Genomic DNA, 27270 nt, shown 5'->3' on the forward strand with positions numbered 1-27270 from the left:
AATGTCATGCAGAGGGGTTTTTGTTCAGGAAATCAATACTCCTATGAAGAAAACTGTGATAGTTTGACCATTGGAGTTTAGGAGGGATATAGGATGAAGGCGTAAGGAGTGCCTGGAGTTCCTCATCCCAGGAGAGAGACCGGTGCCTACTTTTCCCACCAAGAAGTAACAATAGGTTCAAGGGGAAAGGAACCTGAGATATCTACCAATCACTGCCCTTGACACTGCCCCACGTTGAATTTATAAGGTCAGTTTCTCATTGCTGAAATAAAACTTGGTCAGTGCAATGTACACCAATATATTTTTCTATCAACTCAAGGATGGGAGAAAAGCATATTACTCAGCTGTGAGGAAATGTTTTTGTTCCTGGTGGAATTATGCTTAGTATTCTTAAGGATTGTATTCTATTGAGAGAAATTGATCTAGGGTCTATGTTCTAGTGTCAAGTAAGAAGAGATTGGCTTGGAGAGACTGCATGAAATTAGACAAAAGCCTGCATTCCCATTCTATAAAGTGCTACAGGCTGGCTTAAGGAACCAAATCTTTAATAACAACTTGTAACACCTGTGCCTCCCCCAAGAGATCAAGTATATTTTTCCACTGCTTACTTGCTATTGTGGTCAAAAGATAGCACTCCTTCAGAAGTATTACAGGGTCTAATCAGGACAGCCAAACAAACTCAGTCTAAAAACTGCTATTTTGAATAAAAACCAAGTCCTAGTTGACAGTTTTAAGTCTTAAGACAGGGGTGGGCAGCTCCAGGGCCACATGTGGCTCCCAAGCATCCAGAGTTCCCTTGATTTGATTATATTGTGAGTTTTTGTTTTATTTTATCGTTTTGCTTATTTTCGGATAAGGGGTTTAAAAGAATAACAGATGCCCTAAGATTTGCAGAGGGTTAAGTACTTCTTTCATTCATTAAAAAGGAAGAAAAAAAATTCTTTTCCTCCAAAATCACAACTTCCTCCCACTTGAGTTCTAAGAGGCAACATGCGTGGTTCACACTTCACAAATCTTAAGGTATCTGTTTTACTTCAAAACCATGTAAAAAGCAGATTGAAACATTTAGCCACCCCCAGTCCAGTGACATCATAACCCACCCCAGCTATGCTTTCTGCAGAGGCAAACAAATATTAAAGCAGGGCCTTGACTTTGCACATTCATAGTCAAGGCTAGGGCTTCAGTCGCTCTTTGGTGTCTTCAAAAGAGTGACCTTTGCATCTGCAAGACAAAAGTCACTCTTTGGAAAATAGCAAAGTCTACATTTTGGACAGGCAGGGGACCACTCCGACCTAAGAGTACAGATAAATCCCTAAGTGGTCTCAACGGCCTCAACAACTCTCAGAGAGTTAATGACTAACTTTCAGAGCACTAACAACCAGATGCCTGCTTAGAAATATAAATCCTTCCATTCCCCACCTTTACCAATGCGCAGAAATGATTAGATTAACTATGATATTAAAAAAACAGGGAAGAGAGAGAATTTTTTACAACATGGAATACATGGTACAAATGGTTAAATGAGAAGGAAATAAAGATGTATAGTGAAAATGATTAAATAAATATTATGGAACAACAGAAATAAGGACAAATGTATAGCTATATATATATATGTGTGTATGGTATAACTATGTATATAGGTGTAGTAGTGTAGTAACATAGAAAAACAATGTATCAAGATGTATTAATAACATAGATAAATAAGAAATTTAGGAATTAGATTTAAGATATCTTTGTAGTAAATGATTTCAATTAACACGAATAGAGATGTACACTGTTATGAAAACACTGTAAAATGTGAGAAAGTGATTCTCTTTTTAAAATATTTTTTTTCTTGAATAAATATTTTTTTTAAAAAAAAGAAATATAAATCCTTCCATTCCCCATCTTTCAGCCAGAATTGAAAAAGCTTCTTGGATAAGAAATGAAATGTTTCCAAAGGGGGAAAAAATCCAGTTGCCTTTTGAAAAGTACTTTGGTGCAATTGATTGGGTTCAAAGCCATGAGCTCATAAAACACAGCTTACTAAACCATTATGGTTGGATTCATGCAACACTCTCAGACCAAAACCAAGCGCTTATGATTTAACCTCTATCTGGTTTTGTGGTATATATCAAAATCAACAAAGCTTTCAGGAAAAATGTCAAAATTGGTATATACACACTGGCAAATATTTAGTGGATTTGCACAGAACAAGTAAATATTAGAGTCACTTAAATGAGTTGCTCACCCATTGGCTGATAGTCTCTTCATTCTCATATTGCTCCCTTGAAAGTGGTTTGCTCATATTTTACTAACAGATACTTTCTTTAGGATCATATAGGTCAGATGCATGTTACATTTGTAATTTCTGGGAATTTTAGTAGGGAACCATAGAGGACGCATAGCAGTCAATACATACCCAAATACACCTAAGCAATGATAATTCTTTTTCAGAATCACAGATAATGTGTTAACTGAACCCGATCAATGACGTTTTAAATGATTAGACAGCATGTTATGATTTTAAGCTGAATATAACAAAATGCTTTTTATAAGCAGGAAAGGCCTATTTAAATTAAATAATTAAGTGAACTAGGATCCTTCACAGGCTACCTGATATCCACAAAAGCAAAAGGTGGACTGGTAGGCTAGCAAAAATTCTTGTGAATTAGGAACTTTTCATGGTAGCAAATAAAATCATAATAAAATATACACTCTGTAAGTAAGGTATATCAAAGTTTTAATGGTTTCTTGTTATTAACTGGAGAATATCATTTCTAAATATTTAAGCCGTTCTAATCCAATAGCTATAACCATTCACACATAAGTATCAATAACGCATTCCGCAAAGCCAATAGAATAGCAGAGACATTCTAAGCTGTGGCCCCTTGGGGGAAACAGGAAGCACAGGTCAGCGTGATGCCTGAGGTTCAAAAAGTTCATTGCAATACTAATATGGTGTTTTAACTTTGATTTTTACATACCAGTTGAAGGTATCTGATCATTCCAGCCCTCTATTCACCTAATAAGTGGATTGGTATGCTGAAAAGGTTAGAAGAGGATAGGCAGAGAGCAACTACTTCAGCAGCAGTCATAAACAGCACTGAAAGGAAACAGAAGATGAAGAATGCAAGCAGAGACATTTTTCCAGGTTTCCCAGAAAAACAGCTGAATCATAAACCCTTTGATAACTTCCCTCTCTTCCAAACATAGAATAAAAAGACACATACAGAAGAGATTATTATTATTATTATTATTATTATTGTTGTACAATGGTTGAAAATGCAGCAAGGAGAAACGTAAGTATACTACAAAGGAAAGAAGAACCCAATATTGTCAGTTTGATAAGCACTAAAAAGCTGTAGAAAAGAGCCAATAGATCTGCCAATAGAGTGGGTCTTAAAACTGACCCAGTAACCCTTTTTTCCTCTGTCTTAAAAATTGTCATTATCCCCACAAAAGAAACCAGACTTTGTTGTTTTGCACAAACATCAGTCTCAAACTGGATCCACGACCTGAAACAAGAAATCACTTCAGTATCCCCAGGTTGTGCCCAAATTATCCCCTTGGGCATCCCTAGTTTAAGAACCACTGCTTCCTTACAAGCACAGTGTTACTTAAGTTTGGGTGGAAGCAGGCATCTTGTTTAAGATATTTATTCCTGGTTCATGTCATCAAAGACAATACTCTTTGACTTTTTCAGATCCTTCACCTAAATCTGTTACATTCACCTGAATCTGTTATATACAACTGAGCTGATTTTTTTTCAAATATTGTCCTTCCTCGTCCACCTTTACTCATTTTTTCTGTCTTTTTCATAGCTCATCTGCAATTAATACAACCTTGTTTAATAGTCATTTACTCTTCCAAAGACCAAAGAGTTGGGTAGAGCACCATTTCTCCCGCTTGACAAATTTAAGGTACATGGACTTCAACTGACAGAATTCCTTAGCCAGCATGATATTCCATGTTCAGAGCAGAAAAACGATGACATTTTAAGAAACAAATCTGCAGTACTGTATTTTAATGCTGGCATGCTCTCCTGACTATTTTTCTACTTTTTTAAAAAAGCAAAATATTCTAGTGCTACTGATTTTCCTTGTTAATTTCAACCTATTACCGAAGATCAAAGAAACTGAAGAAATATGCAGAATGTTGTTTTCTTGTTTTACAAATAAAAACAATTGATATCTATGGGATTAATTAAAAAATCAATATTTTAGCCAGGCATAGGTCTTATGTATGAATTAGAATCTTGTTTATGATATTCCATAGCTTATCAGCTTTTCTAAATTTAAACTCAGTGCAACTTCAATTAAATAAAATAAAATGTTTGAAGGATAAAATAAATAAGATTTATATGAGTTGATTTTCTACAGCATCATCACAGTGAAATCAGAAATCAGTGACCATAGATAATTCCAATTACCTTTAATAACAAAAGCTTCGGTTAGCAGACGCAGCTTGTATAAAGGTTTCTTCTCTATTACAAGGTCTTCGAGGCCGGCTCTTGCATACATGCTTAAAGTTTCTCGGTAACATCCTTCAATATAATGAAGCTTTGCGAGAAGCAACATTGCTTCTGTCATATCTTTTGGCTAGAAAATTAAAATGTTCATTAGTAATATAATAAAGCTATAGTTAAACAATATTTGTTTTGGAAATATTTCCTTGTTCAACATCACATGGAATCAAGCATTTTGTTAACAAAACCTTTGTGAGTTTTGAGGTATAGGGTGAAATATAATGAGTGCACATCCCTTAGTTAATTTGAAAAAAATATAGAGGTTGGACCTTCATTGTCTACTGAAATTAATAAGGCAGCTCTTAAGAACAGGAACATTCTGTTGTTACAACAAAGGACCCACATGCTTTGCTGTTATATATCAATGAATGGAGCCATCTGATTTTCTTCCATAAACCTCCAAGAACACTTATGCTATATGAAGTGGAAGTTTACTAGTGTACTTTGACTGCAGTTTCAAAATTACTGAAAATTTTATGTATGTATGTATGTATGTATGTATGTATGTAAGAGATTTGGAAGTTTGCCTCAGAGCATGAAAGTCAGCGCATGGGTAACCTAGCAATAATAACTACTTTGCTAGTCATTTAATTTAAGTATAAATTAATTCCAGGTGGAAATAAAATGGAAAAGTTGGCAGATTTTATTTTCATAGTTATGCTGGATCAAATGAATTAGTAACTTATTTCCATACTGGTATCCTCAACTTCCAACAGTTCATTTAGTGACTGTTCAAAGTTACAACACACTGAAAAAAGTGACTTTTCACACTTACAACTGTTGCAACATGCCCAGTCACGTGATCAAAATGCAGGTGCTTGGCAACTGACTCACATTTATGATGGTTGTAGTATCCCAAGGTCACATGATGACCTTTTGCAAACTTCTGACAAGCAAAGTAAATGGGGAAGCCAGATTCACTTAACTGCATTACTAACTTAACAACTGCAGTGATTCATTAAACAACTGTGGCAAGAAAGTTCGTAAAATGGAGTAAAATTCACTTAACAACTGTCTCACTTAGCAAAAGAAATTTTGGGCCCATTTATGGTCGTAAGTCGAGGATTATCTGCATGAGAAATGTGAAATAATTTTATCAAGCTTTCCTCATTTTTGTATATAATACTGGTACAAATTAGTAACTTTCCCAATTTGCTACGAAGACTCACATTAATGAATTAATGCAGATTTTAATACAGTCGGGACTGTGCCAGAGACACAAAATCCCACCATGCTGAATTAAATCTATGACTTCCAAATAACTAACCCATGTGGAAATGTTGAAGTAGCAGGCCAAAGAAAGGGTCTCTTGGTAGCTTTTGTAACAATAAAGCATACAGTTAGATTGCTTCAGTCATCATGGTGTCTCATTGTTTTGTTTTTTTAAAAAGAAAGCCTCGTGTATCATTAAGAACTGCTAAAAGAGATCTATAGACACATAAGTGGATCTGCAATAAAACATTGGTGTCACTGTTAGAGCCAGAAAAAGGATGTAGTTGTTTTAATGAGTCAATTGCTTTGATTTACTAAAATAGCTACATCTTTTTTCTAGGCTCACACAGAATCCTGAGAAAAGATACAAGAGGTGCTGTGCTCACATTATCACACATTCCAGAGCACCCTCTCAAAGTTATGTTCAGAAGTCTTAGTAGCTTTAATTTGGGAACCTAGGACTCATGTCACTCATGCCTTTCACCAGGACACTGTATTCTATTCCCCACCACCCCATCCCCCATTATTTCTCTTCCACCAAGTCAGCAATTTTTCATGGCCTTTGTTTATGTTTGGTCCTCAATGGCCACCCTTGACAACGGTGTCCATAAATTTTGTCTATACTTTTGCAGACCCTCAAAATCTGCTAATGCCTTCATTTCTTCATGTGGATGATGCCATTCTAGAAGGGCTGGTTCTTGGAGAACAGGATTGCCTATTAATTTATACAGTGCTGGAAGTTTAATTTAGTAAATCGTAACAAATCCCAACATTGTTTTGAATAAAAACTGCTGCAGAAAGAAAGCAATTATTTCAGATTTTTATAAATGCATCAGGAATGGTATGGAGGGGCAGGTGAGATTAAAGTTCCGTTGTTCTGCCGGGGGGGCGGGGGGGATGGGGGGGGGGGGGGGGGGGGGGGGGTTGTGGGCGCCGCTGAAAAGCTTTTTTCAAAGTGGCGGCCAGGGGGTGAGCTTTCGGGTAAAGCCATTTCCCAACATTTTGTTATCTAGACCATTTGATTGTACAACATTAGCAGTGTTTGTAATGTTCTTTTTTATTTCTGTCTAGAATACCTACCAGTAATTTCCCTCGATTTAGAATGTCAGTCAAAAACTTTTTGGCATCACTCAGTTTGGGCTCAGTTTTTTCCATTAATGGCATGGTTTCTTTGATTTTGGCAAGGTTCTCTTTTAAGCACAGCTCCAGCAGTGCCTCCGCAGCTAGTAGATTCTCATAGTCTTCTGCAAGACATAGTCAATGGAATAAAAAATTACACACTGTGTTATGTTCCCATATATAGTAGGACAGAAATCTAAACATAGAATTTTAACCATTATATAAACATTTCCTTGCATAAGGAAGTTTGCCCAGAGTGCAAAAATTGTTTATGTAATAGGAATCTAACTTACGTGTTATCTATACATACATAGACATTTCTTAGAAACTTTCTTATTTAGATATATTAATGAATGTCCTGTGTCATGTATTCTACTTCAGATTTGTAAATACAAACTCTTTAGAGAAATAAACACCAATTTGTTCTGCTGGCTTATTTAAAGAAATGGATAGAATTTGATTCAGTCATGAAAACTTTATGGGAAATAAAATCATAATTATTTATATAAATGTCTTGTTACTGTGTTCTAGAAATCTAATCAATGACATGTTATAAATAATTCCAAATTTTGCTGCAGGCCTCGGTATACTTACATAGTAAATAATAACTGAACACAAGGGGATTTACTTGTCAATATATATGGTACATAAAACGGTACTCTAACTTAATCAGGGACTGGATCAAAAATCCATGGAAACAATGTGACTTTCTATCCCTCTCCTCCCCCAAACTCTCATCTTCCAAACTAACAATCTATTCCAGAAAGTATTAAGCAAATAAATTTTGAGACGCATAATTGCCGTGTGCCAGTCAAATCAAGATTAAACTATTAATTTATCTCAATAGACTGCAACTATTAATTCCTGTGGTCTTTAATTTCATATGTCTGTCATATCCTGTTTGCCCATGGGGTCCTCTGACAGATAAAATAATGATATACTGTAATGGCAGACGATAAAACTAAAAGATAAAATGTGAACAAAACATTCAAGCCATAAATAGCAGCTAATCATACATATGATTTAAGTTCAAAAACAGCATCGACCAGGGGTGTGCAGGGGGAATATCAAAAGATCAAGAGGATGACTGGCACTGTATAATTGATGCTCTTCTTTTTAAACACATTTTTTTTAAAAAAAACTATATGGTTAATATTGTACAGCAATTCAATGTTGAGTATGTCTTGTTGCAACCAGTTATCTGAGCAGAATCGCACTGAAAAAAAGTGCAAATTATTTCTCAACAAAAATAGGGAAAATTTTACTCTTAGGCTCTTATCTGGAGTGCTGCTTTGCCTCAGATTTTATAAGAGCAACTGAGTTGAATATAATGTAAGCATGCAGAAAATTTGATCTATTACTGAAAAGGACAACAAAGCTTTAATCATGTGATTATATGCGCTTAAACTCCATTAAATATCACAGAAGTGTTTTACTGTATTATTTTGACTCTCTAAACAAAGCTTTCTCATATTTAAAAAAAACTATTTGATGTTGCTTTTTCTTTTCTTTCTAGTTATTTTGTCTCTCATCACTCCTACTCACTACTGTCATACTTTCTTTTCCCTGGAACAATTGCATATGCAAAACTGATTGAGGAAAACATACATGCTGACAGTGCAACAAGCATGCATTTATGCTTTTGGGTGGAGTCCACAAGTTAACTTGAAATTAGTGACACAGCCCCTCTACAAGACACAAAATGGCTGTGGTTTGAGGCAAAGGTTTCAAGGGGGGAGGGAAATCTAAACTGCTGGTGAGTACAGTCTTCCTTCTATGTTTCACAGACAGTTTTATTTTCTACTGAAAGGCTTCTAATTAAATTGAAACTATATTTTACTTAGCCTCTATCAACATCTTGCTCCATTTCCCCCCCAAAAAATGCTGCTGAAGTTCTCCAAGCCAACACGCGTTTGAAAAAGTGAGCCACAAGTCTCATGATCTTCAGCCAGCCTTTGTTGTAATTGAACAATGTAAATACCATCAGATGTGAAGAGGCTTCTCCTAATCTACAGGATAGGCCCCTAAGAGATGGCAAGGCATGCCAGTCAGCCTTGATCATTTGGGCATCTTTAACCCTGGTCTCATCGGGTAACGGGGCAACCTTTTTTAGAAGTAGAGAAACCCTTCTTGCATTTTGCCCCTTCCACACTTATTGTAGCCAAAGAGGTCTTAGTTGCCTTAATTATTTTATTTATTTATTCACATTTTTCACAGCCACCCAACTCTAAGGGATTCAGTGCTTCCAAAGCCAGTCATGATGGCTGGCACAGACATAAAGAGCACCCTGTTCTCAGAGGTCTTTCTTTTTGCCTTTTCCTGATGCTCATTCTGAGAGGCTGCTTTATCCTTCCAAAGGAGAGCGGATGGTCAGGCCTCACAGAATCGGGCCAGCTGCTCAATAAGGTCACCTCTGCGGGCAGCGGGTCAGGAGAAAGGAGGAGGGAGCATTACTGCTCCGCCAGTGGGCTCCTTGGTGTATCTTTCGGTGTGTCAGAATAAGACTGCTACTTCCGTCCTAAAACTACGCACAGTCATCTTCTGCATATTAATTCGGAAAGAAAGCGCTTGTGAATTATTCCCAAGGAGAGTAAAATTCACTGGGTTCAACTAAACATCTCTGGGGAGCGCGCTGATTATATTTCCCTTGAAGACAAGGTCACCTGATTCTCAATAAGGAGCATTTGAGTGTGGTAGAGCAGCCTCCTTCAAGAGCACTGGGCAAAGCCGAGAAAGAGGAAGAGGCAGCCGAGGGAGGCAAATTAGAGTAAAACCGGTACTGGGTGCGGTGGAAGGTGCATTGCCAAGCCTTGGTCCATACCATTCAGAGTTTCTACAAACAAGCCATCGCTAAGCCCCAGGCATGATTTCAAAAGTTGCCGGGTAGAGAGAGGCTGGGGTGAGGGACTAACATGCCAACCAGCTTCTCCTCCCTCTCGTCAAATAAACTGAATCTACATAATTCTATCTACCCCTCCCCCTCCCCCCCCCCCAAAAGGCGACGGGACGCTAAGAGACAAACCAACACACACGCGCGCGCCCGCGCGCAGATTCGTCGCTCCACCGGAGCCAGCCTGTTAAGGATGCGGCTGAGGGAACCCCAGCCCCAGGGGTTTACGAAAAGAGCGGCTGGGTTCGACGGACCCGCCGGATCAGGCAGCCCAACCAGTTGTTGGCCGCGTGTGAATCTGTCGGAAGGCGCGCCGAGCCAGCTCGTGTGAAGAGTTTATGGTCCGTGGCATTGTGCGAACCCAGCCCTTTCAGCTGAGCAAGAAGACCTTGGCTTAAGGGAATTGGGGACAGGAGAGCCGGCAGCAGGGCAGGGCAGGAAGGGGCGAGCGGCAGACCCTTACAAGGACAGGCGGGCGGCGGGCGGGCAGCCGCTTCCATTTTTTTACGGAAGAGCAGCCGGTCATTGGGGAATCCCAACAGTGCCTTACCAGATTTTTGCGGCGCAGCTCCTTTTGACCCCTTGTGCCGAGGGCTGGATGCCCGCGCCCTCATCTGCGCCACCATGGCGAGCTGCATCTCCCACTGGCAATCCGTCCTGCACCTCTCGATCGCCTCTTCCATTTTCAGGTGAAAATGCGAGCCTTTCGCAGCCATCTTTGCGTGGGTGGGTGTTTCATGTACAACAGGGAAGTCCTGGGCAGGCAGGCAAGCAAGCAGCAGCGCGCCTCGGGAAGCGCCGGGTTCCCCTCCCCTCCCTTCCCCTCCCCTAGCATGAGCAAGCTTTCAATTTCTCTTGTACACGCTGGGAAGGGAAGCCCGGGTTTCTTCAACCTCTTGGTGCAAAAAAAAACCAAAAAAAAAAAAAACCCAAACCCTTTGGTATTAGTTAGGAGGGGACCAGTCACCAATTGGCTCAGGCATTCCGACGGAAAATAATTGGCGACGTTTGGAAAACACGCTGGACTGAAGGAACAAAAGCGGGAAAGTGGAGCTGCAGTAGAAGCGACTTCAACGACCTATTTCGGAAGCACGCCGCTTGTTTACTGCTAGTCCCTAATTGGCAGGCCCCTACTACACAAGTCCGGATCAGTAGTTAAAGGAAATCGTTATTTTCCCTCTATTCACTTTCCAGATAAGTACTAGGCACTTTGAGTACTAGGCATGGTCTGGAAGGGTTAGAGAGAAGTACAGTTGCCAGGGAAGGATTTCAGAAGGGCTTCCTTTGCTCTTTGCTCTGTGTCCTTGGGTCTTATTCTTCCCAAAAATATTTTCTACACCTCCAACTTCTTTTTCTTTTGGCTCTGCTTGATATGTCAGAGATCAACCTTAGGGACTTTGTCCTAAGACTCTATGCTTCAAAATGACACAATAATGTTTTTTAAAGATTTTTTTTTTAATTCCACTATTATTTTTTATGAATAATTCATGGCAAGAAACATACCTAATTCATTTTCCTCCTCTCATTTTCCACACAACCACAACCCTGTGAGGTGGATTGGCCTGAGAGAGTATGACTGATCCAGCCGCCTTTCATGCCTAAGGTGGAAGTAGAATTTCACACTTCCTTGGTTTCCAGCCTGGTGCTTTAACCACTAAAGGATACAGGCTCTAGTGTTTGTTAACTTAGGTTTAGCATGTTATATACTTTAGCCAATAGGTATGTGTGTCAGGATTTACAGTTATGGGAGTTTAAAATTAAGTTTACAGATGTTTCTTTTGAAGGAGAAATGGGGCCTCATTTGCTTAAAGGAGTTGTGAAATATGAAACATTCCATCTGGAAGGTATATTCCATTTGATTTAATGGCTATCTTCTACATTCAGTCCTATATAATCCATTTTAAGAATACTTTTTTTAAAAAACAAATTTTATTAATTTTTAAGAGACAATACATAAACAAACTAAACGTAGAATGTAATAACATAAGACATCTTTTCTGAAAAAAACCAATAAAACATCTTATTTAAAGACAGAATAATTCCAAATTATCACATTTCCATACAAACACAATTTGATATATATATTTATCTTATCTATTCAACTTCATATCTTATCCCAACTTCTCTTTATTTCTCCTTTTCCTTCTACTATTCAATTAAATTTATTTTGCCTTAGATTATATATATTCTTTATATCCATCTGTCTTATTTACAATTTCATTATTCTCTTCCAATGTTCTTCTTACATTCTTCTAAAATTTAATTAATTCAAACATAGACAAACAAAACACAAAACATAGATACATAAAACTTCTTTTTGGAAAGCGGCTTACCCCGGGTTACCTCTTTTTGTACAGACATAAATCAAATTCATGCTCACTTAATATACTATTTCATATCTTATTTAACATTCTGTATTTTCTATATATTTTCTCTCCTCTATCCATTCTCTTAATTCTGTTTATATTTATTTCATCTCAATTTAAATGATTATACTTGTATCCTTTGTCCATTCTCTTTCAATCATCTATTTATCTTTTCTTTCTAATACAATATTTCTCCTGTGATCACTGGTTGAAGCATGACAACTTTCTATCTTTCCCCTAAATTTAACACTTGAAATAATACATACTTTCCACACTGATTTTGCTTAGTACATTCTAAATACTACATTTTAGAATAATAAGACAAAAATAGAAAAGGAATTGAGTTTATAATAAAAACAATATTCCATAAAATATTAAACTCTATTATTAACTCTTATACATTCCCTTTAATGCATTATTAACTCATATAATAGTTCAATTTTCTAACTCAATTTCAAATACTAATATCTACAATACAATCTTATGTACTTTTGCAAAATCATATATATTTTTTAATAACTTTTAACCTTTATCTCTGAAAAAAATCTGTTTTTTAGCATCTTGTTTTAAACCTTTATGACTTCTCTTTCCTTTTCCCCTTCCTTTCTTATCAATTCTAATCTTTTTGCCCCCTCCCCCATCTCTCAAATTCCACTCTCTTAATCTTCTCTCTCTGTTGTGTTTCTCTTTTCTGTTGCTTTGTGACATTATATCGATTTTTCATCTTATTTTTCCCTTTCTTGGTTGCTTTTTTAAATTCTGAATTCTCCATTTTCACTCCCCCCCTTTTCCTTTTCCTCAACTATAATTTTTTGTCCATTAAAGATGGCTCCTTCTTCTTCATCCCAGTCCTTTTGTTGTTGTATTTCATGGTAGGTAAAAATTGCCATTTCCAAAAGGTGAAAAATAGATCCAGAAGAGCCCTTGCCTTCTTGCTCCTCTTCTTGTAACTTTTGATGTTCCATTTGTAGTTCTTCCATAGATAGTGCCATTTTCTATTATTTTTTGTTTTAAAACAACCCACATGTTTTAAGTCTTTCAAAAAATAATTGCCCAAAGATCCCAAAGTCCCAAAGCAGTCCAAATCAGAACAAACTGTTTCATTAACACTTTCTTCTTCTTTTTTAATTTCTCTTCCTGGGGTAAAGTTCAGTTACAATTTCAAAATGATTTTTTGGAAGCCTTATTGCCACTTATTTCTAAGTCTTATAAATTCCAAGCAGTCTTCTTCAATGAAATCTTAGAATAAGTTTTTTTACCTCTTCCTTCCCACTTATAGCAATAAAGTTTAATTTTAAATTCCACTGTTCCAAAATCTTTTATCCCCTTGGCTTTAATTTTTAGGTTTATTTACCTTCTATGCCCAAGCAGGTTTTCAGATTTCTATCAGCTATTTCCGTAGGGAAGGAGAGTGAAAAAAAATAACTTTCCCTTTCAAAACTTTCTTCCGCCGCTTGCAATCTCTCTGGGAAACAATGTAGCAGTCAAAAAATCAAATTTCCAGGTTTTTAAAGGTTCCTCGTCGTCCCAGTTCAGCCAAAGGAAAACTTTCACTTTCTTCCTCCTGCACAATCTTGTCCAGCTGCCGGCTTCTTTGTGGCAGCCATTGCTGACCGCCGCTCCACCACCTTGGGAAAAGGGGGTTTAGCCGGCTGGGGAGGGGGTCTGCGACACCCCCAAACCCCTGTCCGGATCCCCCCTATCTTCAGCTGCCTCTACGGGGCAGATATATCCTCCAAATCCATCTGGATCGGAGGCACCAAGGCAGCGAGTGCAGCAGGAACCGCGCGGAATCGCGGATCCCTGCCACCGCCGAAGCCTGGCAAACCGGAAGTCCATTTTAAGAATATTTTTGACATGTAAAATTGGCTTTAATTTAACACATGGGGTTTTTAAATAGTACAAATTATCAGTTTGTGCTGTTGATAACCAGATCCTAGATTATCATAGATCCTAGCTAGCATGAATCAAAATGAAATTTAACTCCCCCCCCCTCAAGCATTAAAGAAAATAATTATTTGAAACTGTTAAGGCATGGCCAAATAATAACTTGATTAGATTTCAAGGTGCTGGTTTTCATCTTTAAAGCTCTTCATGGCTTGGAATCAGGTTATCTGAGGGATCACGTCTTGCCGGTCACATCTACCTGACCCACCAGAGTGGGGAGGCAAGGAATGTTGCGGGTCCCATCCCCTAGGGAGATGCACCCAGTAGGACCCAGAAGGGCCTTCTCCATGGTGGCTCCCTCTCTGTATGGAACATCATTCCCCCCCCCCCAGATTAGAATGGCCCCCACTCTAACACTCTTTCGGAAGGCTCTGAAGACCTGGTTCTGTCAGCAGGCCTGGGGAACGCAGAGTTGGATGGAGCCCATTAAATGGCTCATCACTGGGGTGGGGGGTTATTTTATTATTTTATTGATTTATTATATGGTTCTCTTTTATTAGTTTTATTGTTTTTTATATGAGGTTTTTATATTCTTGTAAGCTGTCTTGAGTCGCCATGTGCAAATAAGCAGCACTAAATAAATTTCCTAAAGTAAATAAATTTGGAAGAGGCTGCAATGAATCTTTTGACTCCTGTTGACTACATGAATGAAATTTGCCTTGAAACAATGTGCAAATTGTTTTCTTTGGTGATATCTTTTTAATTTCCCAATCTAGTCTATAGATCTGGATTTCTTTGTGACCAAGTACTAACAAAGAACCAATTTGGTGTATTGCAGTGGCTGAAGAATCAGGCCAGAACTGGGATATTATGAATTCTAGTCCCACCTTAAGAACAAAGTTAACTGGGTGACTTTGGGCCAGTCGCTCTCTCTCTCTCAGCGTAGGAAGGAGGCAACAGGCCATTTGTGAAATATTGCCAATAAAACTAAATAGACTTGTGTAGGCTTTTGCCAGGAGTCAACATTGACTCAAAGGCACAAGATAAATATATAAATACTAACCTGATCTTACTCCACTTAACCTTTTATTTGAAAATTCAACGAAGGTCAGTTAAGCACTGTTACTCATAAATCAGCTGCTTCTTTATTATTAAGATACAATCATCCTATAATGTCCTGCCATTTTAAATAAACCTGTTCATTACCTAGAGCAGTATTTCTAAAAGTGTGATCTACAAAACATTAGCAGTCAATAGAATTCCCTATTCATGGGCCCCACATGCATAGCAATCCACTGGCAAGAACTGCTTGCTCCCTAAGCCCTGTGCATGCTGGCAGTACATGGCATGGGTTGAAAATCAGCTCAAATAGAACTGAGATCTTGCACAAGCACCCACTTTCTAATGATTCTCTGCAACCTGTTTGTTCACTCGTTTATTGATGTACATACAGGTTTAACAGGTCACTTGAAAGAGGTGTCAATTTACTGCTTTAAAAATTGTGGTGTAACTATTATTGCTAAAGTATTTCCATGATCTCCAGAGGTTGTAACCAGAAACTAAGTTTCTGACAAATGATTGAAGTCCCTGCCCTACCCACCTGCCTTCTCCCACCCTTGCTCCAGCCTACAGTGGGGGATCAACTGATTCTGTCAGCAAGAAAATATATATCAATTACAGCATCTTAAGTTGACCCACAATAAATATTTAGGATACTACTGCTCATTAGCTACATTACCACAAGCTTGTGCAGATAAAAGAATATTATCCTGGTGTATACTTTTGTACTGCCTGACAAACTGCAGGAAAGCACATTGTCTGGATGTCCCCAGGGCCTAGGGGAAAGATACAGTTTGAATAGGCCTTTTTTTTTTGTTCTGAACACATAACAGTTGAAATTATCTGCATAGGATTTTATCAGCAAAACTTAAGTATAATAATAGTTTTCTTGCTGTCTTAATTGCAGAGTTTAGACAATCAATGTCTAATCTACAGTGTTCTGGCAGCAAAACATCTTCCCATTGAATCAGTCCCTCCCGTTGATGTTTATGGACATCCAGCAGCTCTGTCTTGCTACTTTGTGCTTGTTCCACCCCAACCAGATCCTCACAATTTCCAGCTGCAAATTCAATACAACTATAAATCTCTAGCTGATATGTCATCCCAGACCAATATATAACTTCATATACTGGAGCTTCATGTAGATATTAAATAATGTGGGAGAGGTCTACCCCTATGGCAGTGATGGCTAACCTTTTTTGTCGTTGCGTGCCAAAAGTGCATGTGTGCCTGCACCCATAATGCAATGCACATGCAACTCCCCCACGCTGCCCCCACCACCCTGCACATGCACGTGGGACTCCCCCTGCACATGTGCATGCATCTCCCAATGCGCCCCCCGCGTATGCAAAAATCAGCTGACTGGTGGGAGGCACGTACACATGCACAGTGGAACTTAGCTGGGGCAACAGCTCGCATCCCTGAAGAGCTGGCTCTGCACGCCACTTCTGGCACGCGGTCCATAGGTTCACCATCACGGCCCTATGGCATCCCACATTGCAGCAGCTGAGGCCTTAATGTCTCATCCCCTATCCCTGGAACTATGGGCTCAGAAGAGCAGAATCATCATGAAATGATATCTCTTACTTCCAAACCATGCAGGCAATTTAAAAGGATACCATGATTAAAGGTAATCAAGAAGTCAAACAAGACTCAGGGGGTCCATTTCCTCCATCTACTGTGTCATAATCACATAGGAATACTAAATAATTCATCTTCTCTAGGATCCTCTGTTGTTGAAATACTGGCACTTTTGCACCTCAAAAGAGGAAGGCTGAAGACAAAGCAAATTTGACAAATGCAACCAGTTGAGAAATGGCTTCTTCACAGAGGTTGCATGAGTTTGCCTCTTTCAAGATGGTTGATATAGGCTCTTTCTCATCAAAGTTTCATTCATGCCCTATTGGTATGCTTCAGAAGCTAGGAGGAGCATGGGTCCAACCCCCAAATGGACTCTGCATTTCCTTAGATTCCACAAGGGGACATGAAAAGTATCTCCTAGCTCACCTCACTTGATTTTGGCCAACTGTTTTCCAAACCAAAGCAGACAGAAGGAACTTTATCCTTGAGGAAAGCCATAAAATAATTTGGATAATCAATGGTCTCTTGTCCCATTTGTCCTTGCATATATAGAGGATATATTTTGAACAAAAATATAGAACAAGAATCCACAGGTGCAGGAAAAAAAAACTTTGCCATTCTTATTGTCACAGAATAGGCTCAAATATGAGTTCATTAAAATATGAACATGATTTGGAACTCTATAAAGATTGTAATGTATTGATTTAAAGAACTATGAATTAATCAAGCACGGGCATAGCAAAAACTATTTGCTACAATGGAAAGACTACCATTCCATATTTGTAATCCTGGATTGACAATGTGTTTGCTTGTCTTATTTCAGACCATCACTGTATTGATCAAATGGAAATATTAATATTCCATAGGGTGAAGTTTTTATATAAAAACTGAATTGGTATAACCATATGCTTCTTTATTCTTTTCATCTGTTAGCATTTGTTTTCCTTTTTTTTCCCTACTTGTTTTCCATCTTTGAATGTTACGGCCCTAAAATGAATGCAGCAGTAATATTTTGAAAATGAGCAGGGATACGCGGGCTGCAAAAATCAGAACGCTCGGCAAAAGAAAAAAGCCGGGAATATGAATCATTTGCTTTCTGGCTTTTTTTGCTGCACTGTTGCTGAGGTCTTCGCATCATCGCTCTTTGTCTACCTGGGGGTAAATTTCACCACAAACCATATATTGCAGCCAGCTCATACTATTAATTCAGCGTTTCCCAGTTGGAGCTCCAGGAAAGATCCAGGCTGAGCAAAAAAGCCCCATGGCGAGAAATCGGAACCATCTTAATTCACAAGAACAGCAGCCGCGCGGAAACCCAACTGCTGTTCGCTGAAGGAGGTGTCATTAGCGCAGCCCTAGCAATTGGCTAGGAAATTCCTCCCTATGATGACTACCCCTCCAAAAAATAGTCCGGCGTATCAGCGCACGCGGGCGGGCACAGGAGGCTCTTCCTCCGAAAACTCGCTCTGAGAGGAATAAAGCCACGTCATAAAACGAGAGGGGGGCGTGGTCTCTGCGGACATACCTGATTCCTTACGCACACACCCCTTCGGTAAGACGTGTGCGTGTGTTTGTGTTTTTCTCACAACACGTAAAATATCAAAGACAGTAGCCAATCGCCGAGGAGAAGGCGTGGAACTCTTGACGTATTGAAGGTCAGAGGTGACATGAGTGGTGGGGGATGGTGGCCGAGAGGGTTCAGTTCTGTGGGTGTTGCTGCTCTTCCCGGCCCGGACAGTGTCATCTTAAGGGCAGCATTGCTGGGAAGAGGTCCAGGTGTTCCGGGAACGATCGTCGTAGCCGGGATCTCGCGGTGGCCAGAAGACGGTGCTTGCCTTGCGCCGGCGGGAGTCTGTGCCGCCTGCTTTCCCGTCCGGTCCTGATCTCACCGTTGCTTGCAAGTCAAGCAACTGGAGCCGTTATTCTGGTAGTGGGGAGATCCTTCGAAGTGCTAATCCTGCAATCCTCCTTATAGTTGCCTGAGGTTAATTTTGGAACAGGTATACACAGCTTCGTGGCTGCAAATTGCAGCCGCAGTTAAATGGCATTTGGTTTATTTATTTCAAACGGAAAAGGGGGTAGAATATTCTTTTTAACGGTGGACAAAAAGTTACAAACAACATTTTTCAAGCATTCCTGGAATACGTCACCACTTTCTAATATCCTGAGTTGCTTGATTTTATGTGACCTTACTTTATCTTGGGAAATTGCAATTTGCATTGAGAAGGCGATTTGCCTGGGACATAAATGCTTGATACCACTAAGTTTTAAAATGAGGCAGGTCCCTTGCTTAAGATGAAGCTCTTCTTATCTTGAAATTCCTAGAATGACAGGATAGCCGATAAGGAGGATGATACTAGTAATAACTGCAGCTTTCCTTTTAGTACCTTGTTAATATTTGCACTATCTTTTATTTAGCATTTTGTTACGTTATTGTATCAATTAGTATCTGAATTCTAACTGACATTTATTTGGAGGAATTTAAGCTCAAACTTTTTTGAAGTCAATATGGATACTTTTTCACAATATATATTTCTGTCTGCTTGCAAGATTGATATATTTGCAGTTCAGTTGTTTCAAAGGCTCTAGGAATTTTTTTTACAAATACAACATTGTGTTATGTCTGGTAAAACTGGATACTTTTTCATAATATTATGGTAAGGGCCTGATTGTTTGCAAGATTGGTAACATTTAGTTATCAGTCATTTGAAAGGCTCAGGGAATAAGTTTTACGACTACAATATGGTGTTATGTCTAGTAAAACTCTTATGCATAAGGAAATTGATTGCAAAATTTGTGTCATAAAGTCAGTGAATTAGCTGTTTCAGAAAATTGTTGTGATTCCAAACTTAAAAGTTTGTTGACATGACTTCCAAAATAACAATTCAAAGTACATAGTAATGTTGTTTGATAGGTAGCAATGGTTGGTGCATATTGAATAGGAGGGGTTAAATAGAAAAAATAGTTGTACTTGCTTCATCTTAAGAGTTGTGAAATAATTACATCATCCAAATGTACACATAATGTTAAAAAGCCATATGTGGCAGAGTAGTTTGTTGGAATTGAGGTGGACAGCTTTTTTAATGACAGCTTCTTTAATGATAGAATTACAGAACTCAAGGCCTGGCCATTAACAGAACAATTTAGTTTTGGCCTTTAGTTTTCTCCTTAAATTAAAGAGCAATTTAACCAGATTTCAAAATGAATGGGAAAGGGGACTTAATTTTTTCCATTCATTTTGAAACCTGATTAAATTGATCTTTAATTTAAGGGAGAAAACTAAAGACCTTTTGGCTAAGAGGAAGTGCAGTATCTGTTCTTACAGTTTAGAATCATGAAAACCATTCTTAAAGAGTCAGCAGATGTATGTACATTTAACTTAGTCTATTCTTTTATCACTTTGGAGTTCCATCTATAGTTGATTTATTTAAAACGGGTGTCAAACTTACATCGTCACGGCATTGTAATATGACATATTGGGACTTTTTTCCCCTTCGCTAAACCAGGTGGAGGCAGAGCCAGCATGTGACTCATCCAACCCATGAGCCATGAGTTTGACACCCTGATTTAAAGGCATTATTGTACCTATTTTAAAAATCTCTGGTCACAATAAATTGTAATATATATGAATAAGATTGACAATAACTTGAAATATCTAGTATTTCAAACTATTATTCACATATAGAAAAGGAAAAATGAAAGATAAAGTTTTGAGGTGCATTGTTGGTGCTTATGGTAAGGATGTAACTTGTTGTAGAAGCAGTATTTGCAAATATGCAGCAGTCTTAATTTTATTCTTACAGTATTACATTATAAATTGTATTTTAATTTTTTTTCTAGAATATGGCTGTTATGGTACATCTAAGGATTTATAGCATAGACTTTCTCTGCTGTATTATCCTTGCTACCTCCATTATCTCTTTAGCAGAGGATCACCTGGATGGAAGCCATCATCCCAGCATGCGTCTTGATAAGAACACGGTACAAGATAAAGAGTATGTTCCATAAATTGGCATTTTATATAATTCCATTTTATCTCTTTATTCTTCCATTATAGATAGAGTTGTGAACTGCAGAGCAAGTATAGGCAATATATAATCTATGAATTAATGTGGGAATCTTTAGGGTTACAACTAATATACTTGAAAAGTTAACAACTGGAATTGAGGTGGACAGCTTTTTTAATGACAGCTTCTTTAATGATAGAATTACAGAACTCAAGGCCTGGTCACTAACAGAACAATTTAGTTTTGGCCTTTAGTTTTCTCCTTAAATTAAAGAGCAGTTTAACCAGATTTCAAAATGAATGGGAAAGGGGACTTAATTTTTTCCATTCATTTTGAAACCTGATTAAATTGTTCTTTAATTTAAGGGAGAAAACTAAAGACCTTTTGGCTAAGAGGAAGTGCAGTATCTGTTCTTACAGTTTAGAATCATGAAAACCATTCTTAAAGAGTCAGCAGATGTATGTACATTTAACTTAGTCTATTCTTTTATCACTTTTGGAGTTCCATCTGGTCCAATTATTGCTTCACTTTGATTTTAAGAGCTGGAATAAAACTCAATACAGTCCTCATCTTGTGTCAGCCTATCCTCCTCAGCCTGAATGCTTACCAGATGTACAGACCAACCCCCAGAGTTTTAGTATGGTTAATGCTGGGAATTTTGGGACTTGAAGCATACTTGCTTAGAATGCTAAGACATTAGCAAGATCCTGATCTTAATGAAGTTGTCACTTCAGAGTGCAACAGGTATGAAAAAGGGAAACACCAGGCTAGAAAAAAAGACTGAAAATAAAAATGTCAGCATTTTAATTATCAAAATCTATAGTATGTCTAGATATGGAATACTGTGTACAATTTCGGTTTTTTCATTTGAGAAAGGGCACAATAACTAGAGAAAGGGAAGCAAAATGATCAGAAAGCCCTGAGGGTTTTTTTCTAGATTTTTGAAGACTCCTTAGGGGGGGAAAAAAGACTATTGAGGGATTAAGGTGTATAAAATAATAAATGGCAGAAAAAATGGAGGGGGAGCATTTTCTAGTGAAGGGGTTACCCAGTGAAGCTGATAGAAAATATATTTAAAACAAAGAAAGGGAAATCTTTCACATATGTAGGAAGTTAGCACCCACCCCTCTCCTAGAAAAATGAAATATCCTGGGAAATATTAAAAAGGCAGAATATTTCCTCTAAAAAGAGTAGAAACTCAGAAGCAGAAACTCATCTCAGAAGCAGAAGCTCAACTCCACCTTTGTTAATGGGTGGGCCATTAAGGCCTAGGCCAGAATACTTTACATAACAAAGATCTCCAGGTAAAGCTATAGCAATTGTTCAAAAGCCCTTTCAGTGCATCATCATCCAGCAAGGCTCAACCAAGCCTGGAACTCAGGACAGCCTACAGAGTTGCCCCTGCATGGCCCCATGGGAGTCTGACAACCAATCAAAATACAAGCTCCAATTAAAATCCCAAAAGAGGTTATAAAACCCAGGCACTCTCAGCACCTCAGCCTTTTCTTGATCTTTTCCCTCATCTTGAAGCATGTGATCATCCTTTTCACTCTGGAACTCCAGGCCATGTGGTCCTGTCCACCTTTAAACCTTCCAAACAGCCTCCATGTTTCCAGTGTCTTTTTCCCCACTTGGAACTGAACCCAGAAGGATTTTTCTTCCAACACATACAACATAATTAACCAATTGAATTCATTACAAGACACACTGATAGCCACTAACTTAACTAGCTTGAAAAAGGGATTGGATATATTCATAGAAGATATTTCTGTTGAAATCTATTAATTCTTCAAGACCAACATTATCCCTAAGCATGTCTTGAGACACTAGATGCAAAGGAATAATGGGAGGGGGGGAAATCTCATTCTATTTTCTGCTTGTGAACACCCCTGTGATGACCCGTAGTCTCTCAAAATAACCCCAAACCCAAAACATATATTAAAGTCCGCTAAGGCCTTCAACTTAACTTCACTGTTTTATTAGGCACAGTTTAAAGTCACAAAAGTAAATAATGAGGCAAACAGAAAACCAAAACAAACCGCATTGATGAGAGTTCCGAAGCAAGCCAAGATAACTAATCATAAACTCCAGAAAAATAACCGAGAAAAGTCCATGGGAAGAACGCCAGCAAAGATAAACCTCTTTCAAGGTGAACACTAAATTGACTCCTGCAAATTCTAACTGCGCAGTTGCAAACATACACATAGCTCCCACCTGCAAGCCACGAGGAGGATCATGGTAATCTCCTCTTGAGTAGACCTCGTTTTTCCCTATCCTCTCCTCCATGCGTGACCTAGGATGGATAGGGGATGGGCCTGGATCCTCCTCTGGCTGCTCAGCAGGCCTCTGCCCTTCCCCAGCCTCCTCCACCACCTCTGGAGCCACACTCCCACTCCCTGTTGGCTGTTCCTCCTCTTCCTCAGAGTCATTCTCCACCAGGGGCATGACAACCTCTGAGAATGGATTAAGATGGCCATTGGCCTAATCTAGTAGGACAGTTCTTATATTCTTAGAATAAATACTGCATTCTATAAACAATGACGTATGACTCAATGAGTTGCATAATTGAGGCAATTGTGTCTTATTAAAAAAACGTTGAAACTGAACAAGCACAATATGTTGAAGTATCCTGTTGCGTGTATCTGTATGGAAGTTTTGATAGCTGCTGCATATTTGTCTTACAGCCACATTATGGAACATTTAGATGGTGTCGTTGACAAACCAGAAGCTGAGATGTCATCACAAGAACTGCAGCTTCATTATTTCAAAATGCATGATTACGATGGTAACAACTTGCTCGATGGTCTTGAGCTTGCCACTGCAGTATCACATGTGCACAGAGAGGTATGTATTAGTTCAGAGGTCCCCAAACTTGCCAACTTTAAGTCTTGTGGACTTCAACTCCCAGAATTCCTCAGCCAGCTGAGGAATTCTGGGAGTTGAAGTCCACAAGTCTTAAAGTTGGCAAGTTTGGGGACCCTTGTATTAGTTTGTCTGAATGGGGAATTTGATGCGCTTCTCAGCAGTCCTTGGAAAAATGATATGTGTAATATTTGTGCATTTCACACACACACATTATTAAACATTGCTTCAAACTAAAAATATAATTTTGGCATCGTGTTTAGGGAAGACTTTTCTCTAGAAGAACTGTCAGCTTTATAAATGGCAAAACTCTGAAACAGCTTTAAGAAGCAAATGAGCAAAAGAAAAATATACAGCATTATTCTGAGAAAATAAAAATTAAATTCAGGTAGTCCTCGCCTTACTACGGCCACAACTGTGCCCAAAATTTCTGTTGCTAAGCAAGGCAGTTAAGTGAGCTTTGCCCCACTTTGTGATCCTTTTTCCCTTAGTTGTTAAGTGACTCGCTGCAGTTCTTAAGTGAATCGTGTGGTCCTTAAGCAAATCTGTCCTTCCCCATTGATTTCAGGGACCAGCTGGGAAAGTTACAAATGGTGATCTCATGGCACCAGAACGGTGCAACTGTGATCCATTTGCCAAGTGTATGTATTTTGCCAAGTGTTTGAATTTTGGTCATGTGTTCATGAGCCGGGGTCACCAATCTTTTGGACCTCAGGGACCACCAAACTCATAATTTTAAATCCCGCGGACCAGAGAACCTGGGAAAATCCCCAAAAAAGTCTGCAGGAAAATTCCCCACCCCGTTTTCCTACCAATGATCATTCTTTATTTGGGATCGCAGGATACCGTCTCTAGCTCTGTTCTCGGGGAGAGAGAAAAAGAGAGAGAGAGACTTTTAGCTTCATGCAAGGAAAGCAGCAGAAGCAGAAGAAGTCTTTCTTTCTCTCCCTCAAACTCCGCCAGAAAAGAGTCCTTGTGAGACTTGTCGCACCGGCGCAGCCTCTTGGAGCAGGATGCCTTGCAAGGTCCCAAAGACTCATTTCTGGTGGAGTTTGGGGGAGAGAAAGAAAGACTTTTGCTGCTTTCCTTGCGTGCAGCCAAAAGCAAAAGAAACAAAAGAAGTGGAAAGAAGCAGCCCAGTGGCCAGGCCTGGCGCATGGGGTGAGTGAGGCAAGTTCCCCCTCTCCGCCCTTTCCCCCCTCCCCTCACTACTACCTTATGTTGTTCGCAATGCAAGCCACGCAAGCCTTGTGTTCCCGTGGGCCATGTGGACGGTACAGCCTTGTGTTCCCGCACAGGATTAATTGCTTTGAGGGGTGCTTTGGGGGTGACATTTCTCTGCGGACCACCAAAATTTTCTCATGGACCACCAGTGGTCCCCGGCCTGCTGGTTGGCCACCACTGTTCATGGGGATGCTGCACCAGTCATGTGAAAACTGGTCGTTACAGTGCCATTGCAACTTCAAATAGTCACTAAACGAATAGTTATGAGTTGAGGACTACCCATAGAGAACTAACTGTACCTTCTGAGTTTTGATTTGCCAGACCCATTTAAATCTTTTACCCTCTAGCAATATAATTATCAAGAAGTGTAAAGAGAGGTTCCAAGCCAACTCCTTGGTGAGACTTATCTGTTGTTTTTCTTTTCTAGGGTGATAACGAACATGTTCAGACAATAAAAGAAGAGGAACTAATTAGCTTGATAGATGGTGTTTTGCACGATAGTGATAAGAATAATGATGGATATATTGACTACGCTGAATTTGCTAAGTCAATGGAATAAAAACAGTCGTCACTTTTCATGTGCCCACTTCAATGTGATTCTTATTATAAATTAGTAGGTGTGTTCTACCTTTGAGCTGAGAAGTTAATAGTAGGCTGGTACATGTTGCCATTGGAATGGCTGTATTTGTATGTGTTACATATTGGGAAGTAAAAATAATGGAATGTAATGGAAACTCTTGTCTGCTGTGATATCGATAACAAGCCCAGCGTTGAGCAATATAATGCATTGCCCTTGTCAGCAGATTATTTGGCAGTCGTCGGCCATTTGCCTTATAAGGCAAAACCTATAATAAATATTTATACATGTGGTTTTTTTTTTTCACTCTCCTTACAGAATTAAATAGATACGAAACCAGAAAAAGTTAACATTCTTTTAATATCTGTAGAAGATAATAAAAAAGTGAAGCACTAAAGTGAAATATTCATTAAAATCATTGCGAACATAAATGTGTGTCTCAGTGGTCTTCCCTTGTATCAGTATTTCTCTGCATTTTAATCTGTCCACTTGGGTATATTTGTTAATGTTATTTCTAAAAATGTAGATTAAATGTCAATGCTCACCTCTATCCTTTACCAAAACCTGTTCCAATATTAGCTAACTAAAGTTTTGTAACTGTGGGGGGGAAAGCTGCCTTGTTAAGATATCTAGCAGTGTACCTTAACACCAATCTTTAGTGTTAAGTCTGAATGATCATTTTGTCTTAAAATGAACTCTTTGAAGAGAGTGGTTAATACTTGAATGGTTTACTTATTTAAAAAGATTCTGGAGCTTTCAGCAATCTTTGGTCCTATACCATTCAGTAATATCCTGTAGATTTAAAATAATGTAACTGTCTATATGTCTGCCTCATTTTATAAATTTAATTGGTTAGATAATATGTACATTCCAAACTGTTGTATTTCACAAGCTGAAAACTCATAGGGCATTCTCTAAATTGTATAGAGATCTATTTTCTGTAAAGAAATATTCTTATATTCTGTAATAATTGCATTTTGTTAATTATGTAATAAAATCTACTATATGATTGCAACATCTAAATTACATGATGGGGTAGAATCTTATTTTTTTATTTATACTAAAAAAAATCTACACATGATGCTTCGGGTTTAGAAAAATAGAGGCTTTGTGCAATATATTTTATATTGGTTTAATGAGTTTTGCAATTCCAACAAACTAAGCTGGGTTTGTACTGCAGTTCTGATTTATTGCTTAGTATGTTTGAGCCCTTCCAGGTTTTTCTCATTCAATGAACTATGGTAAATGAAGCAATAATATAGACCAATGCAGAGGTGTTTGCAAGGAGATCAAGACAGGCAAGATGGTGTTCACAGCAGGGCAATCCAAGCGCCACACGTTTCAGTGTTGTGTCTATGTACAAAGAAATATGGCTTCTGTTTCTTGTTTCTGGATGTACCTGATGACCTTTTATCATTTCCCCCACAATATATGATTTGGTTGATACAATGCATTCCTCATGTGTTTTTCTACTAATTTGTGGCAGGAAATACAGGAGAACTATATTATGAATCTTAATATTGGCTTTATGTAGTTTAAAATAAAGACATTTTCCCCAAATCCCGCTCTGAAATCCACTTTGTGTGATTGCCTCATCCATTTTGTGCAATTGCACCATCCATTGCAGCGCTCAGCTCCCCTAAAATGTTTGGAATAGTGCTGTCCCACAAAAAAGATGCACAGCCATGATTTCAAGTAAGGGCGGGGAATCCTTTTTCTATATAGGTCCCAGGACGGATATCCTTTGTAGAAGAGACTAAAACTAGCAGCCCTTCTTGCCCGTTGGACTTTCACATCAGGGTCAAGAGTTTTCTTTTCAGAGGTCTGAACTATTTGCGGAAGACTTTCGAAATTAGGCTAAGGGCCATAGTTCACTGAAGCTTCGGAAGGCAGTAGGACTATTGTATGCATAAGTAGCTGTTTAAAAAAAACTAATGCAGAAAAGGAATGAAGTAACTTTGCTTTTTTGCAATTACTTG

The 27270-nt window shown here is 38.6% G+C and overlaps 2 protein-coding genes across 5 annotated transcripts in view; one reads left to right on the plus strand and one right to left on the minus strand.

Moving 5' to 3' along the window:
• Positions 1–10485, minus strand: part of TTC7A (tetratricopeptide repeat domain 7A) — a 173261-nt gene extending 162776 nt beyond the window's left edge. The window contains exons 1-3 of the mRNA XM_026683757.2: positions 10279–10485; positions 6800–6963; positions 4412–4580 (exon numbers count right to left, since the gene is read on the minus strand). Coding sequence (XP_026539542.1) covers positions 4412–4580; positions 6800–6963; positions 10279–10444 — 499 coding nt within the window. The 5' untranslated portion in view covers positions 10445–10485. The remainder of the gene's footprint in view (positions 1–4411; positions 4581–6799; positions 6964–10278) is intronic.
• A 7541-nt stretch (positions 10486–18026) lies between these two features.
• On the plus strand, positions 18027–26314 carry MCFD2 (multiple coagulation factor deficiency 2, ER cargo receptor complex subunit). Of its 4 annotated transcripts, none has more exons than XM_087962793.1 (4): positions 18027–18173; positions 20462–20616; positions 23313–23472; positions 25142–26314. In XM_087962793.1, exons 2-4 carry the CDS (start codon positions 20465–20467, stop codon positions 25271–25273), a joined length of 444 nt encoding a protein of 147 aa, XP_087818919.1. In that variant the 5' UTR covers positions 18027–18173; positions 20462–20464; the 3' UTR covers positions 25274–26314. The 4 variants fall into 4 exon arrangements, with proteins under 4 accessions (XP_087818919.1, XP_087818927.1, XP_026539570.1 ...); XM_087962801.1 differs by having other exon boundaries at positions 18060–18283; XM_026683785.2 differs by having other exon boundaries at positions 18125–18276.
• The last annotated feature ends 956 nt before the right edge of the window (positions 26315–27270 follow it).

This window comes from Notechis scutatus, chromosome 1 (assembly GCF_049901735.1).
Source record: "Notechis scutatus isolate UNSWTSFEM ecotype Mainland chromosome 1, rNotScu1.2, whole genome shotgun sequence".
In the NCBI taxonomy this organism is placed as follows: domain Eukaryota; kingdom Metazoa; phylum Chordata; class Lepidosauria; order Squamata; family Elapidae; genus Notechis; species Notechis scutatus.

Excerpts from the sequence above, each read along its gene's own strand:
- MCFD2 (XM_087962793.1), top strand. The coding sequence starts at position 20,465 with ATGGCTGTTATGGTACATCTAAGGATTTATAGCATAGACTTTCTCTGC. Across the intron at positions 20,617-23,312 it reads AACACGGTACAAGATAAAGA|CCACATTATGGAACATTTAG; the intron begins GTATGTTCCATA and ends TTTGTCTTACAG. Across the intron at positions 23,473-25,141 it reads TATCACATGTGCACAGAGAG|GGTGATAACGAACATGTTCA; the intron begins GTATGTATTAGT and ends TTTCTTTTCTAG.